This window comes from Halichoerus grypus, chromosome 8, assembly GCF_964656455.1.
Source record: "Halichoerus grypus chromosome 8, mHalGry1.hap1.1, whole genome shotgun sequence".
In the NCBI taxonomy this organism is placed as follows: Eukaryota; Metazoa; Chordata; class Mammalia; order Carnivora; family Phocidae; genus Halichoerus; species Halichoerus grypus.
The window spans coordinates 77,401,549-77,418,608 of record NC_135719.1 but is presented as its reverse complement, the minus strand read 5'-3'; the positions used below and the strand labels follow the sequence as shown (position 1 = coordinate 77,418,608).

At 45.0% G+C, this 17,060-nt stretch overlaps 1 protein-coding gene across 1 annotated transcript in view; it reads right to left on the bottom strand.

The window, feature by feature from the left end:
• Window positions 1–17,060, bottom strand: part of RYR3 (ryanodine receptor 3) — a 503,714-nt gene that overhangs the window by 50,003 nt on the left and 436,651 nt on the right. Inside the window, 4 exon segments of the mRNA XM_078053421.1 lie at window positions 5,827–5,919; window positions 6,020–6,107; window positions 13,001–13,241; window positions 15,562–15,882. Of these exon segments, the coding sequence (XP_077909547.1) occupies window positions 5,827–5,919; window positions 6,020–6,107; window positions 13,001–13,241; window positions 15,562–15,882 (743 nt within the window).

Below are 17,060 nucleotides of genomic sequence, written 5' to 3'. Positions count from 1 at the left end.
GGCAGCTTCTTGTGTTCTAGAATGCAGCGGAAAGTGAAAGCTGGTTCACACAAACACCTGGAAGAGCTCTCTCATTCACTGAGTGCTTGCTAGGTTCTTTACGTGTTCTACCATCAGGCATAGAATTCTAAAGGTTGTGCCTAAGGCAAAACTCAGTTACAGTCTCCATTACCCCTGAAAATCATCCATAAAGGATAGAACTCGATTTTGTGTACATAAACTATGAGGTGTCCTATACATAGAAATGTAAAAGGTGAATAGTAACATGCCGCCGAATATAATCAAGTAAATATGCAAAATGTAACTATGTAGATTTGATGCATTTCAAATAATTTCTTGCTCATTCTATTTTATTGGGCCAATCTCAAGTTGCTGTTATTACAAATGCTGCATATATAATGTGACTCCAATGTGCCTCCTACTTAAATAAAACATTTCTAATCCTCCCAATAACCCTGATACACAAACAACGCAGTTATAGAAGTGAGAACATGATGCTCAGGGAAGGTAAGTGATTTTTCCAAGTTCACACAGCAGGTAAACATCTGAGTCAACATCCAGACCCAAGCCTACCTGGACATGGTTTCATTTCCCTTTTCTAACTCCGAGCTGCAAGTGATCTGGTTCCTGACCATCTCCCTTTCTCTGGCACATATCTTAGGGCAGGGAGTTTGTGATAATGGCAGCAGATGCACATTAATGAATAGAGAGAAATATTTCCATGTTATATTCTATATGGGTTACTGGAAATAAACCCAGGGTGTATTTCACCATATGCACATTTTGTGCAAAAACACATGGTTATCTGATTTCAATTCCTGAAGGTTAGTCCTTGGAAAACTCTTTGAACTGTGGGAGCCTTGCACAAGTGGCAGAGATGTATGGTGTGAAAGGACTGGGGCCACTGACAGCACATAGGATTCTGAGCCTGCATGGCACAGCAGAGGAGTGAGCCTTTTGGGCTCTCATGCCCTGTTGGCGCCCCTATCTCTGTCAGTGTGCTGGCTGCAGAGTGGGTGGCTGGGGAAGGGAGCAGAGATAGCAAGGAGACCTCGGTTAGGGCGAGGCTTGGCTGGCTTCCCCGGCTTCCCCATTCCAAGGGTGGGTAGGCCTACATTCACTCTTTGACGGGCAGGTGTCTTCCCTGGAGCAGGCCTGGGGGACCTCCAGGTGGGAAGATCCATTCTGTACCACCCCCATGGTGATCACAGTGCAGAGGGTGGCCAGAGCCTGGCATCTCTAATACTAGGACAGAAAAGACACGTCATGCATTTGACCTGTACCTTTACTTGCATGGCCTGTGTGGGAAGACAAAAGAAAAGAAACAAGGAGAAGAGTCAGTCAGTAAAAGCAGGGGTCCAAGGCATAAGGTAGCACATGTTAGTCATAGCTTCTTAGTCCCCATTTCTCAGCCAACACAACAGAAACTCAACAGTTCTGAAGCCAGTTGAGCGTGGCATGAAGAGTGAGTGGGAGGTTATGATGGAAGTTAATTTGGTCAAAAGGACTTACACCCAAACCAAGCAATCCACCCCCAAGGCAAGGTCATCTTGAAGACTAGCCTCCCCAGCGTGTGCTGCTAAGACCCAGGTGGGCTTTGGGTCTGGCCATGCACACAAACCCTTCAGATCTAGAGCCTTTCCCCTCCAACCTCCCACCTTTCACCTGGGTGGGCTGTAGATAATCTGTCATGTAACCAAAGACCCCAATTTTCTTTCTTCCTTCCGCCCACCACATTATCACCTCCAGTAGATCTGTGGTTGCGAGAAGAGAAGGAAGAACTGAGCTAAGGGGCAATGTGTGTGCTTCCACAAAAAAGACGTTTGCTAAAAAGAAGTGCTCTAGAAATATCCAGGGTAATTCAGGATTGCCCCACAGCCCAAAGGATGGAGCATCTCCCTTCCTGTGCTGTGACCTTCAAATATGTCTTTGGTCACAGCCTCTTTCACGATAGAGGTTCTATATATTTTTTTCTTCACATGCTGCTAAGATCGGTTAACTCAGTGTATTTCCCTAATGCTAGTTATGCTGGAAGTGCTTTTCTTCTCCCCTGAAATTTTTTATTTTCCAAAGAGAAATTTATGAATTCCTAGACCTCCCCTATACATATCACCAGTAGTTTATGATCAAACAGATGATTTTATGTGTGAATGTAAGGACAAAACACAGACCCTTAAGGGAAAGGAAATTTGAGAAGGACACATGGTGGGTGGTGTGTTGCACTGAGACAGCACAGGGAGAGGCTTCTAAAAACAGGCAAGCCTGCACCACATGGAGTACTTACCCCTACTAACAGGGTAAGTGAAGTAAAGACAAGTCAACCCAACATTAGGTATTAGGGGGAAAGATGAATTTCCAGAAGCCAGTCTGAGAATGAGAAAGCAACAGAGAGAGAGAGAAAACAAAGAAGGGAAGGATGGGGGAAGGAAGAGTAGAGAAGAGTAAGAGGGGGAGAAGAGGTGGCCAAGAGGGAGATAGAGACACGGAGAGAGACAGAGAGGGGGAAAGGTAGAGAGGAGGGGAGGGGAGAGCATGGGAGCTGCCCAATTGCTAGAGGAATACAAAGTGAAAGAGGTGGGCGGTGGAGGGGATGAGAGAGAGGAGAGTGAGCAATAGGGGAGATAGGTGTAAGAAGCAAACTCCCACATGTAAGTCTGAATACCCTGAAAAATCTCAAAGATAGCCTCTAAACTCTTCCCTGTCCTTTTTCAATACACTGAAATCACACTCATGGGATGGAGAAGCTTTCAACAACGAGGCACTCTAATACTTCCTGCCTTACAACTCTGTTTTTACTCATCATCTTGGTCAAGAGACTGGCATTTCTTGGGCTAAACACGTTCTAACTTACCATTCCCCTCCGAGGAAGCTGCTGCCATTTTTCCAGAAAACAAAACAAGTTTAAAAACAAAACAAAACAAAACAAAAACACTTGCTCAGCTTAGTTACATTTAGCTTAACATATATTTGCAAACTGGTGTTATATAAAGAAAATATACAATGAGCTCTCAAAACAAAAACAAAAACAAAAACAAAACACACCTGTCTTCATTGCCAGAAAAATTATGCATCTTTGCACCGATCTTCAGTTAATCATGTATAGTGTGGCCCATTGTATATTTTGTTTCTGCCTCCTTTCCATCTGCAATGGCATGTGCAGTGTGTGTAGGCATGCAGCATTCCAGTACACAGGCCTTTGCAACAACTGCCATATGCATTGAGGCCAACTTCATTTATACAACACCAGAATTCAGTTCAGAGTGGAGATAAAAGCAAGCACAGCTGACCATTCAGATTAGGGAGTAGAGAGAGCATCTAATTTCAGGGAGGAAAAGGTGATGGGGATTAAACTGAGAGTAAGAATACCTCCTCCCCATTCTCTCATATGTAGTTCTACCTCCAAAGAATACCAGAAATGGCTATGAGTTGCTGTTTCCTGGAGGCAGGGTAAAGGGGCCTCCATCTGAAAGAATGTGCTGCATTTATCTCTAGTCTAGAGATGCAGTTTAAAACTGACTTTTAAACAGCATCCTGGTAGAGCTGGGAGGAGTCAGGTAGTAAGCTCAAGCCCATTCTACAGATTGGTAAATTGGGGCCCAGAGGAGTTAAATGATGCAAGGCCATACATTTAGTCAATGGCTGGGCCCAAGGGTGGGACTTAGCTTCCTTTCAGTCTCTAGTCCTACTTACTACTACACTTTGTGTCTCAACTGAGGCAACAGGATCAATAGGAATATCTGTTACCCTGAGCAGCATGGTAAATGTTATTTAATATCTGGGGCCCGTCCTCACATTCACTATACTGTAATGTTGACCCTTTTTCATGTAGCTCAGGAAAAACTGACATACAAGGTCAATGGGAATGAAATGAAAGTGTTTGCCCCTATAGACGAACCTTGGCAATAGGAAAGATGCACAGATTCTGAATATGACCTTCCTCTGACAAGACAAACATACCCTTTTCCTCATTCAGCAATGTGAATGAACAGAATTTCCAGTTAGTTTGTTAGTAGGTTAGTTTTGAAATGTCATCCCCTGTCACCTCATCTCTTTCCAAGTGTAAACCTAAGGGTCCTAAGTAACCACTGATCACCAGTGCACTGAGATGTCTTTGCCATTTTTGCTCATCTGGGATCCAAATCCTTACACCAGTGTCATTTCCATTGCTTTGCTGCCATCCGCTGACAGTAACAATGGATGCTAGCTGGTTCAGTCCAGAGCCAGCGGCTCTACCCCAAGGTGAAGGTAGCATAAAATCTATCTGGGATTTACTGACTTTCTGTAGGTGGATGGAGCAAAAGGAGAGCCAATGATGGCTGTAAGAAGACCCTTCAGAGGGAATTTAAGATAAATGTCCAAGGATCAGGAGTCTGAAAGATCCTATCTTTGTGTATCTCATATGAGCAGCAGATGTGTTTGCCAGAAGTTGAATGCAAAATGAGTTTTGGAAAATCAAATAAAAATTATCTAAAGCAAAAAGGGTCCATCTTAAGGAAAGTTCCTTTGCAGCAAAGACTCCTTTGAATATGAATATATACTTCTGATCTCTCTACTTTGTATATGTACAATTTTATATGTCAAACTTTATTAAGCAGTGAATAGCAGATTCTAAACTCTAAGAGTCAATTTTTGGATGCTGGAAGAAGTGTTAGTGTCAACACAGCTAAAAGACAGAAGAGGTGGAAAGTTCAGAGTGATGGCAGCTGACTAGAGCTAGGCACACGTGGTGAAGTTTTGGGTGCTGAAGTTTTCATTTTTGGTTGTTATACCAGCCCCTTGTCTGCAGCTTCACATACGCAAGTCTTCATCCCAAATGGTTATTTGGAAAGATGCTCCAAAGGCTTTCCTAGAAACCACTGACTGCCATCTTTCCAGTACTGATTTTTCACTTCTGAGGGGTCCCCATGCACACTCCACCTTCATGTTCCTCAAAGGCAGCACTATACCAGCAATGAGAGAGACGCACATCTCAGGTATTACATGTCACTTATACTTGACATACACAGTCAACCCTCACTGAGGCACACTTCTCAAGGGAACAGGGTCAAGAGTAAGCCATAACAACTGGTAACAAAACATCACATTTAACTAAGTCTTGTATGTATGTATGTGCACCTGAAGAGTGGGTCTGAGAATTCTTTACAATCCAAATAGCAAAGCCTCCCTGTGCAGAGCTGACTCAAGAGGAGCTGGGAGGCCAGGTCCCCTTCCTGTATTCCTGCTACGTTCCTCCCTGTAAGTTGCTCTTTTTCTTAGACAGATATCCCATATGTCCTCTTTTAAACATTTCCTGCAGGGAATGGACAAACTTTGGGTTTCTGAATGCAACCCACATGGAAAATAAACAGAAGGCATTAAGAGGTCTGCACAACTGAAATAAAACAGCTACTGGATGTTCCAGAAAGGAGGAAAACAAGCTTACTGGAAGAACATGTGCTAATGAAGTCTTCAAAGCAAGGTAATTTCCTCATAGCTAATCGAAAGGTGGCTCTAGGCGTGTGTAGTTTTGCAGCTCATTACACCGGAAGTAGTTCTATTTAAAAACAACTAACAGCAGCTTTGGTTTGGGAGACCTCTTGAATGCCTTAGGCAAGTCTTGAAACTTAAACTTTTTGACATACAAGCAGCTATTTATTCAGAAAATGTGATGACCATGCTTATTTGAGAGCAGTTTCTTCTGGCTCATTCTCAAAGAAACAACAGTAGAGACTGCTGGTTTTTGTGGTTTGACCTAAATTCAGTATGGAGCTAATCCCTTCATACATCCAAGATACATAACTTAGGTCAAGATCGAAGAGTCTTTGGAGTTGATTTCAATGGACTTACTTTCGACATCTTGCTTTTGCTGTCTCCAGTTAAAAATGCCAAATTATTAATTTCATTCTGAATCACAAAATTTTGCTCTTCCCTCTTGAAGTTCTAAGTGGGGGGAAGTAAAAAAGCCAACATTATAAGAATGTTTTTGGAGGTCTGTACCTTTCACAGCCATCTCTAAACCCAGGGCCCACATGTTCCTTACGTGAGATTTACACCACAGGATGAAGACCTCTGCCACCATGCGGAAGAGCTGGTCAGAGTCAGCATTGGGACTTTTAAGCCAGTTAGATCTGAGGTGAAAAGCAAATGAATATACATATGAAATTCAGTAATGATGAAAACAGTTACATTAAAAATTATACCCACATCGGCTGTGCACACTTATCCAGATAAAACTATATTCCCACATGAAGGCAGTCTTCAGAGAGACTAAATATCAGTGCACTCCTTACATGTGTGTAGGCATGTAATTGTAGATATTTTTGAAGGACTTACAATAATCGTCTCCATTTTACCAAAGGATTCAAGGATTATCTTTGTAAACAGATGTCGGAAAACAAGATTTCAAATTTGTCAAAAGTTTTTTTTTTTTCTTTTTTAAACAGATGAAGTGATTAAGGTTACACTCTGTTTTGGAACAGGCCTCCTTTAATCTATGAGGCTACCAAGACTAGAAAAGTCTTGGTCAGTATGACATCTAATCTTTCATTGACACTTGTCATTGTCAAGCCTCTGAAATATGGAGTGCTCTAAAAACAGTTCAGGCCTAACACCTTTTCCTCTCAAAGCCAGTTTAATGAACGAAATTTGGAAGACAATATATTTTTCACTGTTTTAGAGTGTATGGACAGAGATCAAACATTTCTTACGCCCTCTGAAATGGTTTAGAAGTTCCCTATAAATAACATTACTCATTTCTTTCTTTTTTAATTAAAAACCAGACCAAGTTAAGAATTTCACAGTGGCAGCAAGAAGGCTAAATTGCGGTAGAATTAATTCATTTCCTAAAAGTTGTCTTGCCCCTAAGTATCTTACATATTTGAATCAAATTATATTTTGAAAGGGCTGGGTGAGTTGCCATTTTCAAATATCTGTGTAGAATAACACAGTAGAAGTTAAATCATCTACCATCATTCTTAGGTTAAAGAAAACTTTGGTTCTCGTGAATGGTCTGAAAAACCCATTGTCCCTTGGTGCATGCAGGGAAACAGCTATAAAAAGCCAGTTCCCTAAGCCTTGGGACACCAGACTGAATTGCCCTGAGCAGCCTGTACCTTCTGTCCATTGATGGAGAGCACCAGGCTAATGGGGAAAGGGGAAGACTCATGAGGCCAAGACCATCTTTGGACCTCTCTTGCATCTCCATTCCTTATTGCCCTGAGTTCCAGCCTCACAGACATCCTTACTAACCTTTCTTGAGTTCTACCTCAACTAGCCTCCCTTTGCATGGCAGACACTAGGTTGTCTACCCCATACTCATTTTCTTCTTCTTCCTTAGGAACAAAAGCCCATATTATTCAGGGTGGCACTGTGCCTGCTGAAGACCACATTACCCAGCCTCGGGATAGCTATGTAACTAAGTTCTGATCAATGAGATGGAAGTGGAAGTTGTTGGATGGACCTTCTGAAAAAGCTCTCTAAAAAGGGATCAGATAGCTGAAGATGCCCTTTGCCTTCCCCCTGTTGCTTTCATGCTTCCTGATTGGATTGAAAATACGAGGGCTCCAATGACAATTGGCACACTGCACCATAAAGTCACTTCAAAGATGGCAGCCAGTGTTTAGGAGGGAAAAACAGAGGAATGAGGCTCTCTAATGAGGAGCAATCGTACTGGCCCTGGATTGGGTATCTTTGGACTTCTTTGTGAGATTTAACTTCCAATTTCTCTAAGCCACTATAATCAGGTATCCATTATTAGCAGCCAAATGCAAGCCAAACTTGAGGCTTGAGATTGGTAATGCTTTTTGATTTCATTCATATTGATTTTTCAGGATCAGGTGTCAAGTTTTGTCAGAAATGTCAGCTGTTCATTCCTTAGTGTTTTGGTTTAAATGAGCTTTGTAAGTTTGCACTGTGCCCTGAGTGGGAAGAGGTGAGGTTTCCTATCCTCTCCAGCCAAGGAAAAGTACAGCCACAGGGTGTGGGATCTGCAGGAGCTCTGAAAACAACAGGTGAGAGGTCAACATTCCCTCACAGAATACCGCAGAAGATTCTGACCCCTTTGCTATCTTCCATAGGAAGGTAGTTTCCAATGAATGAATTTTGTTTTCCATACCCTTCTTCTTCTAGGAGGCATATTTTCACCCTTGATTTCTAGTGAGGTTCTTACTTCAGGTTCAGAGTGGTAGGTGTAAATGAAGAATATCTCATTACATGTTTCCCCAGGTACACAAACTCTGCACCTCTCTGGTATTTGCAGGTGAATAGAAGACCCTGACCTCATCTCTCCTATTGGCCCATATCCTTTCCTGTCTGCCCCCATGATGCAACCAGGCTCATCTCCTGCCTGCTCCCAGTCTCCCAGAATCTGTACTGCGTGCTGCCAAAAGGCAGTTGGAAAATGCAAGGCTGTAGGTGGAGAAGAAAGTTGGGCTTAGAGGTAATGATCGGCAGGGGGTGATGGTTGAAGCAACGCAAGTGAATGAAATCACTGAGCATATTAACAGGAAACAAGAAACGTAAGAATAAAATCTTGGATGATCGCAAGAGTAAAGAGAGATTTCATTTTCAAAGTGACAAGTTATCAGGTTTTCAAAGAAAGGAAAGCCAGTTATGAGGCTTTGAAAGAAAGAAAAGCCGTATTCCTATTACATTCATGGCCAGGTTGTCCGAGTTAGAGCTAAGAGCTTATCTCAACCTTGTTCCTAAGCCTCCTGCAGAAGACACCGCCCCGGGCCGTCACTGCTGAGGATTTACTCAGATTCCCTTTAGAGCCTGAGAGATGGGTTTTCACCCCAAATCCCACTGTTTAAAGTCATTCATTTCTGTGTTCTGAGTGTTCCTGATTGCCAGAAAGGAAGCTGAGAAGCCGTTGCCTCATGCAGAGAGAGCTGTTTAACTGCACTGACATAGCTCCTGCACGAGGAGATAGCGGATTTGCCCAGCTCTGACCACACTACAGACCCAGCTTTCGTGCTCATTCTGGGTCAGCTTTGGGCTGAACACTGACTGATGGAAGCTTCTGTTCAGAACAGCGGTCCAGAGGGCTAAGAAACTTGAAACAGTGCCATGACTGAAGGAAGTACAAAGGTTTACTATGACGAGGAAGAACAGGGAGGAGGACAGGACAAGATGGCTCTCTTCAATATTTAAAGAGCTGCCACAAGACAGACTGGAACAGTTTTGTGAGGCTCTGAAGAGCAAAGTCAGAGCTGATGGGCAGGAGTCCCAGAGCTGAGCTCAGAACCATTTGAGCTGTCTGAAACTAGAATGGGAGGGCACTCCTGGCAAGTCTCTACCTGTCGTCCAGAAGCATGGTGGGTAACCAGAGGTAGGAAATGCACTGCCAGGAAAAAGGAAGGGGGGTATTTACTCATCCAGTTATGGGTAAGATAAGGTGACCCCTATTTTTCCTGCCAACTCCACAGTACCATACTTCCAAGCCAGCGATTCTTTTGGTGAAGAAAGTACCCAAAGAAGGTAAAGGCAGACACAGAAGAAGGAAGTCTTTCTAAGTTGGGCTCGGGTCGCCCTAATGTTCTCTGGTGTTCAGGGAAGAGCGGGTTGAAAAGTGGGGATGAATGAATTAATGATGATCTCAAAGACTCTCTGACATTGCCATTTTTAGCAACTGTCAAACACTGTGTAAGTAGAACACACTCCATCTTGAGTCTTGATCGTCAATAGTGATAAATGCAATTAAAGAGCTATTCTAGGAGCAACCTTACTCTGCTTTCATTTTTGTTTTTACCTCAAACTCTGACAAATCCCCTCTCTAACCGCTAATATAATGATGTTATTGGAAATGACGCAAACCATGATCCTTAAAGCAGGGGTTCTTTTGAGAGAGTAAAGTCTCCCATAGACAGGTAAGGGATTATATTATATAGTATGTGCAAGGTATTTATTTTCAAATGCTAAATAACATAAGTAATCAATTGTTTTAAATAGGAAACGTAATTTGCCTTATAAAATAAACGCTAAAATGGGCTTCTCCAGACCTATTTCCGGCCCATGACAGAATGGCATACTACTCAAAAGTTAGCAATGCTCCCCCAAATATTCCTAAGTCCTTTCAAGATCTACTATTTTAAAACTAAAACTTTTCAAATTTATATATTAGGCCTTTAAATTTTAAGAGGGTGTGGTATAATAAAAATACCTATTTGGTCCTTGCTCCCCACTAGGACCAACTATCCTATTCTTCTGCCTGTTCATAGACATTCCTCAGCATCCAGCTTAAATTCTTTACAATTACAATTACAATTACCCTCTGACACACACCCTCAATTCCCTCACCTATTTTTCTTTGTCATACTCACTTTGCAAAAACCCCAACTTTGGTTAAATCCAACTCTTTCCCTATTTTGGGCCTGGACCTGGTGATGAACTGGCTAGAGAAAAAGACAACATGGTGATGGGTTTCACCACCAATTCATGACCACAGATCTCAAGTGTGGTCCTTACTGCTGCCCAGTAATCCCACGACACTGTCCTGGCCCAGCCGCTCTCCCCCTCTCCCTGGCTACCACCTCACACCTTCTCTTTACTCCTCGAACCCCAAGCACCTTCTCCCCATCCTCATTCTCAGCTGATTATCTTGTTTCCTACATCACTGAGAAAATGACTCCTACAGACCCCCAGACATTGTGTGTGTGTGTGTGTGTGTGTGTGTGTGTGTGTGTGTGTGTGTGTACCAGCATCAGCACCCATACTCCCTGCCCTCCTGATTGTTTCTGTGGATAAACTATCTAATGCTGACCCTTTGCCTGCTCAGAGAACATTGCTTTAGAAATGATCTCTCTTGCTCTTACATGATAAATTTCCCCTTCTCTAACTAGATCATTCCCATTAACGAGCTGACAAGCCTCCCATCCTAAAAACTCTTCTCTTGAGCTTACTTCTGCCTCTAGCCAGCATCCTATTTCTCTGCCCCCCTTTATGGTAAAATTCCTTGCACAAGTGGTCTGTACTGCTGTCTCCAAGTCCTTTTCTCCCATTCTCTTCCAGCTCACTGCAGAGGCTTCTGTCTCATTGCTCCATTGAAACTGCTCTTGTCAAGATTACCAATAACTTTTATTCATCATTCTTTCCTCCTGGCAATGCTTTGTGAGGTTGGCACCCAGGACACAACATTCTGTCAGTTTCCTCCCATCTCACTGCTTGTTCCTTCTCAGCCTCATCCACGGGTTCCTCCTCTTCTGCCTGATCTCTTGATGTTGGAGGGCACAAGGGCTTGGTCATTGGAACTCCTCTCTCTTCCCCTCAGTCCTTTCCCTCATCCAGTCTCGGTATGTTACTGACTCCCAAATTCCCATGTCTACACCAGAAGCCTCTCCTGAACTCTGGACTCATATATTCAATGGCCCACTCAACACTTTCATTTTTATATTGAATAGGCAACCCAAGTTTAACATGTTCAAAAGTGATTTCCAGAACTTCCCCTAAAAAATGTCTGTACCCACAACCTTCCCTGACTCAATTGCTGGAAACTCTATCCTTCCATTTGCTCAGAATCATCTATGACCCTCCTTTCTTCTCTCATTCCCAATCTGGAAGTCCTAAGGACTCTACCTTCAAAACAGACCCAGAATCTGACATCTTCTGCCAACCTTCATTGCTACCACCCTGGCCTCTGCCATCAAACTTTTTTTTTTTTTAATTGTGGCAAAATACATATAAAATTTGCCATTAGTGACATTTAGTACCTTCACAAGGTTGGGCAGCCACTCTCACTGTCCAGTTTCTGAAACATTTTCAGCACTCCAAAAGGAACCCCCCATCCCATTAAACAGTTGCTTCCTAGTCACCCCCCAACACCCACCCACCCCCCTCCGGGCCCTGGGAATCACCAGCTGGCTCTGTCTCTAAGGATCCCCATCAGCTCTTGACTGGATCACTGTGAACCTCCCAAATGGTCTCCTCACCCCCTTATTTGCCTCCATGCCTCGCCACAGTGCTCAAAAAGTGAATCAGATTGGGGCTCCTAGGTGGCTCAGATCATGATCCCAGGGCCCTGGGATTGAGCTCCGGGGTCCAGGTCCCTGCTCAGTGAGGAGTGTGCTTCTCCCTCTCCCTCGGCTCATGTTCTCTCTCTGTCTCTCTCAAATAAATAAATAAAATCTTAACAAAAAAAGTGAATCAGATCACATCACAGAGTAGCTCAAAGCCTCCGCCAACTTCTCATCTCATTCAGGATAAAAGACAGAGTCTTCCCAGTGGCCTCTGAGGCCCTCCACTCTTGGTCCCATGTTGCTTTTCTGACATCTCCTACCACTCTCCCTACTCCTCACTCTCCTCCAGCCACACCGGCCTCCTTATGATCCCCTGAATACCCCAACATACTCCTTCCTCAGGGCTGACCCCACATGTCCCCTCTTCCTGGGAATATAACCCTTCCCAGACTCGCATGGTTCCCCACCTCATCTCTTTCAGGTCTTTGCTCAAATACTGTTTCTCAGTTAATGTTCCATTTAACACTGTGACTCCACCCCACCCTGGCACTCCTAATTCTCCTTACCCTGCTTTGCATAATTTACTTATGCAACGAAAGTATATCAGTAAGTATTCAAGTTCTTATTGTGTTTATTGTCTGTGTGCCCCACTTTCCTGCCACAAAAAAAGCCCTTAGGCGGCCAGACATCTTTGTTATGTTCACACCTGCCCCCCACTCCATGCCTAGAACAGTGCCTGACATACAGTGGTCTGTGTTGAATGAATATGTGACAGAACTCTGCTGAGCGGGGAAGAAGTGGGTCACCGCTGCCCCTGTCTGACCAGCTCCCTCTGACCTATGGTAGCATGTGAGGAGTGAGGATGGAAGGGATGGTCACGTCATTGACCATACAGAAGCACTGGCCAAGGAACGCACTGTCCAGAGGTCCTACACCAGGGACTTTTTTCGGAGGGGCGGGGTGGCTGATGGCGGCAGCTCTGCCCTCCCTCCCTCCCTCGCCTGTACTACAACCCAACACCATCTTTCCATCCTGGAGACAGGCTAGCCTAGCCCAGCTCTCCCGCGTACCTGTTGTTGTCCACGTAGCGGATCAGCATGGGGTAGAAGGCGTAGAGGTCTCTGCAGAGGACTGCAAACTCATCCAGGATGAGGAGCTCTGCCTCCTGAGTGTCTCCTTTGGTGTCGGCTTTCAGATGCTCCTCCTCCTGCACCGTCTTGACCGCCTTTTTCTTCAGCTTCTCCAGAGTTGGGATGAAGTGGCTTTTCAGCAGGTCCTGCCGGGCTTTGCTGATGATTGGCTGGGCGTACACTGCGTTTGCAAACAAAAAGCCTCCCCCTCATTTCACACGTTAGGACAATTGATGAAAGGAAAGAAGTGATACTGAAAGGTGAGGCTGTGACATTCCATGGACTCAGGACAGCCCCTGCCCTGTTCCCTTCTTTAATTGTCCACGAGGCACTTAGTTCCCTCTCACAAAGCCACAGTGGGGGCAGGGAGCCAGAGGAGAAGGTCCCTACTCCTCTTCTGCTTGTCCAGGCCACAGGGAGCCTTTACCTGTGAACTCCTCATGCATGCCTGGGACTGGCCATACCTCTTAGCTCCTCATCACATAGTTTTAGGATGTTCATGTTCATCCGGTTTGGGCTCACTAGCTAGATTATAAATTCCTTGATTGGAGCCTTTTCCCCCCACTAATAACCAGCACTATGCTGAGCCAAGAGTAGGCACTAAGTACTATGCTTTCTGGTTATTTTATAGAAAAATCTGTTGTTAAAAATACATTACCCCAACCACAGTTCTCAGTCCCCAGTGCTTGAGAACTGCCAACTCACTGCCTGGGGGCCCCTCTGGGCCCTGAGGAGGACAGAGAAACTATCATCAGCTATAACGACCCGAGAGAGGCTGGGGTGGCCACCAGAAGTCAAAGAGCAGAAACAGCAACAGTGGAGCTTGGGCCTGGGATTCTGGCCCTCTTAAAGAGAAAGAGAAAACCTACATGTCTTACCCTATTTCTTAAATGGAATATCCTCTTGGTCCACTCGATAATAAAGATCAGAATCAGAGTAATTATAAAAAGTTAAGTGAAATAAAATTAACAAGAGTCATGAACCACTGCCAATGTGCACTGTGTGTTTTGTGTATTTCAAAGTTTCTTTAGCTGGGATGCATTTCAGTTGGAAATAGCCCACATCTGGCACTGTTTCTTTTAAGTCTCACTGCCTTCTTTTTTACTTTCACAGCAATGACCGTTGTAGAACGAGGAGGTGAAGGCAGCTTCCTGCTGAGATGCACTAACCAAGAAGCCAAAACTCAGCTAGGAGAGCTCAGGGTTCCCACCAGCCCTGCCCTGAGGTGCGCTTCTGCTCCGGCCCCAGAATCAGAATGGCTATTCCAGATGTGGGTGAGCTGGGGTTACAACTTAAAATCGACTTTGTTTCGGCACCAGCAATTAGGTGGCCCCCCTGGTCTGGACACTCCTGTGGAATAATAGGGCGAGTTCGCTTGCCACCTGTGCCCCTCATGCTAGCCCATCTCTCTTCTCTGTCCCTCTAGGGAGCTGAGGGAGCCCATCCTTCCACCTCCTCCCTTCCTTGAATCCCTCATGAATTATAAAGTAGAGCTTCTCAACAAATTGTCTTGGGGTTGACAATATTCTTGGGCTAACAGGTAAGAAGGGAACATCAACTTTATTTACTCGCATGTTCACAGGGGCCTGTACTATCTAGTAGCTATGAGCACCCAGAATATTTATAACTCTGATCTCAGTTCATTTCAGAGACAGGAAGGGGGAAGAAAACTTTTCTTCCCTGGTCTTGCAGAGGAATACCTCCTCATTTGTCCAGGAAGATAAATATCTAAGGTTGGGCTAATAGCTCCCTTTGGCCCAGCCACTGTGTTTCCTGGTCCAGTGGGTGGCCTGGGGGAAACGCCTACCACGGAGCTGTCTACACTGTAGGTCCGTCAGAAGCAATGACTTTGCCTTGGCTCTGTCTCCTCAGACTCTGCTTTGACACAGAAGACACTAAATATTCATGATTTCCTGACTGTGGGAAGTATGGTTGTTCATTTTCCAAGCCTTTCCTTTTTTTGACGTTGCTTCAGCAGTAGAAAATCAGGTAACAAAACTCATTAAGAGCCTACTGCATGCAAAGAGTTCTAGAGGAATGCAGAAATAAAAAAACAAAAAACCCAAAGTGATGTTATTATGAACCTAACTTAGGGAGTGTCTTAGAAAGCATAACATGAAATACGAACACTAGCAACTTCCAGTACAGCCCAGATGGGTGTGAGTTTTATACGTGTACGGAACACACAGGAGGACTTACAGGGAAACCATGGACAGTTATTACTGTAAGAGCAAATGGGATGCTTAAGTACCAAAAGCAAATAAAGCAATGAACATCCGAGTCAGGCAGAGAGTATGGAGGAGGGCTTCCTGGAGATCGGAGGGACCTGGTTTAGCTGGGGAGTAGGCAGGAGCATTTGCTCCAAGAGGCTCTCCAGGGGAATATTTACTGGGAACTAAGAGGGGGAGGGCGACTAGTTTAGAGATGGACTGAGAGACGAAGAGAGAATGCAGGCACCCTGGCCCTGGGGTGGGGGCAGGGAGAAGAGGCATTTGTGGTACCTGCGATGCGCTTCATCCAGGACGCCTCGTCTATGCCCAGGTTGTTGTTGATGATTTTCAGAATGTTTCCCAGGATGACACTGAGGTGTTCAGAGGTGACCTTGGTGCACCAGGGCCCTGTGCTGGGGGGCAGGTGCTCAGGCCCCCGCTCCCACCAGTAGGACAGGTAGTTGCAGAGCATGGGCAAGATCACCTCGATGACGTGAGGCATCTCCGTGTACCGGGCCCCCGACTCGGCCAGGTCGCTGATTTCCTTCATCAAGCCTTCCAGCTGTGGGATGTCAGGACACATCTCTTCCACTGTGTCCGGCATGCGCAGAACTGACCAAGAGGGTACAGAAGAACACAAGGACAGGAATTCAAAAGCACAAATAATGCAATCCATTCTGTCTGTCCCACCCTTCCATTGGTCTTTAGACATTAAGTAGCCACCCTCGAGCCTCAGATGAATGAGCACTGGATGTGGGGGAGCTTCTGTCCTCCAGCTGTCTGTGTAAAGATGACAGCTTCCAGACGCTGGATTAGCCTCCTGGAAGCCATACTCAGGCTAAAACACTTCAACTTAAGGCCAAAGAAGCGTGACAGAGACAGCTGGGGGACATTTCCTAAGACTTCCCTGAGATGAAGCCAGTCTCTTGGCTTCTCTCTCCTGGCAGAAAAGGTGATACTAGATGGAGAAAAGCAACTCATCTGTGTTTAGTTGAAAACCTGTAGTTCAGTCACCTGGATCTCTATACTGTTTAGAAAAGGAAAAGACACCCCTCTCATCAAATACTCCTTTAGCCAGACCAGAGATATTACTTTTCACCTGGTTGAGATTTTTGGGGGAAAAATTGCACTTGTGTTAATTTCTCCATTTACCACAGAAGTTCTTGATGAGGTGACCGGTGCCAAGACCTCCTGTCACGCACTTCAGCCTTTTTGTTTGTGAAGGCTTCTGTGCAAGGAAGAGTGAGTGAGCCCCATCTTTTCCTCCCACTGAAGACTGCAGTCACTTCACTGAACACGGACAGACAGGACAATGCAGCAAGAGATGGAGTTCAACATGAAACCAAGGAAGGCTGTCAGATGCAAGCATCGCAGACAGCAGTCAGGGGCTACCTGTCCTGTTCTACGTAAGTGAAAGGACAGGACAAGACAGGAGGAGACACCAGCAGCATCCCAAGGTTCCTGATGGGTAAGAAGATAACAAGGGCTCTGAAAGAAGCACCTGCCCAGAGCTCTGTCTCCTCCAACCCCGCCTCCCCTGCCCCCATCTGCCTGGGTCGGGTCCACCGGGACCCGGGATACGGATCACATGCAGACTCCCCCCACAGGCCAAACTTCTCACACTGGGGCCAAAGCGGCAGGCACCACAGGAGGCTAGGGAATCCGAGAAGCCACAGGCAAATGTGGAACACTTTTCTGGAACATCAATTCCACTAGATGACTTGAGGAAATTATTTTCGATATTTGGAGAAAAATGCAAAGTTCTCATGCATTTCCAAGGACAAAGCAGA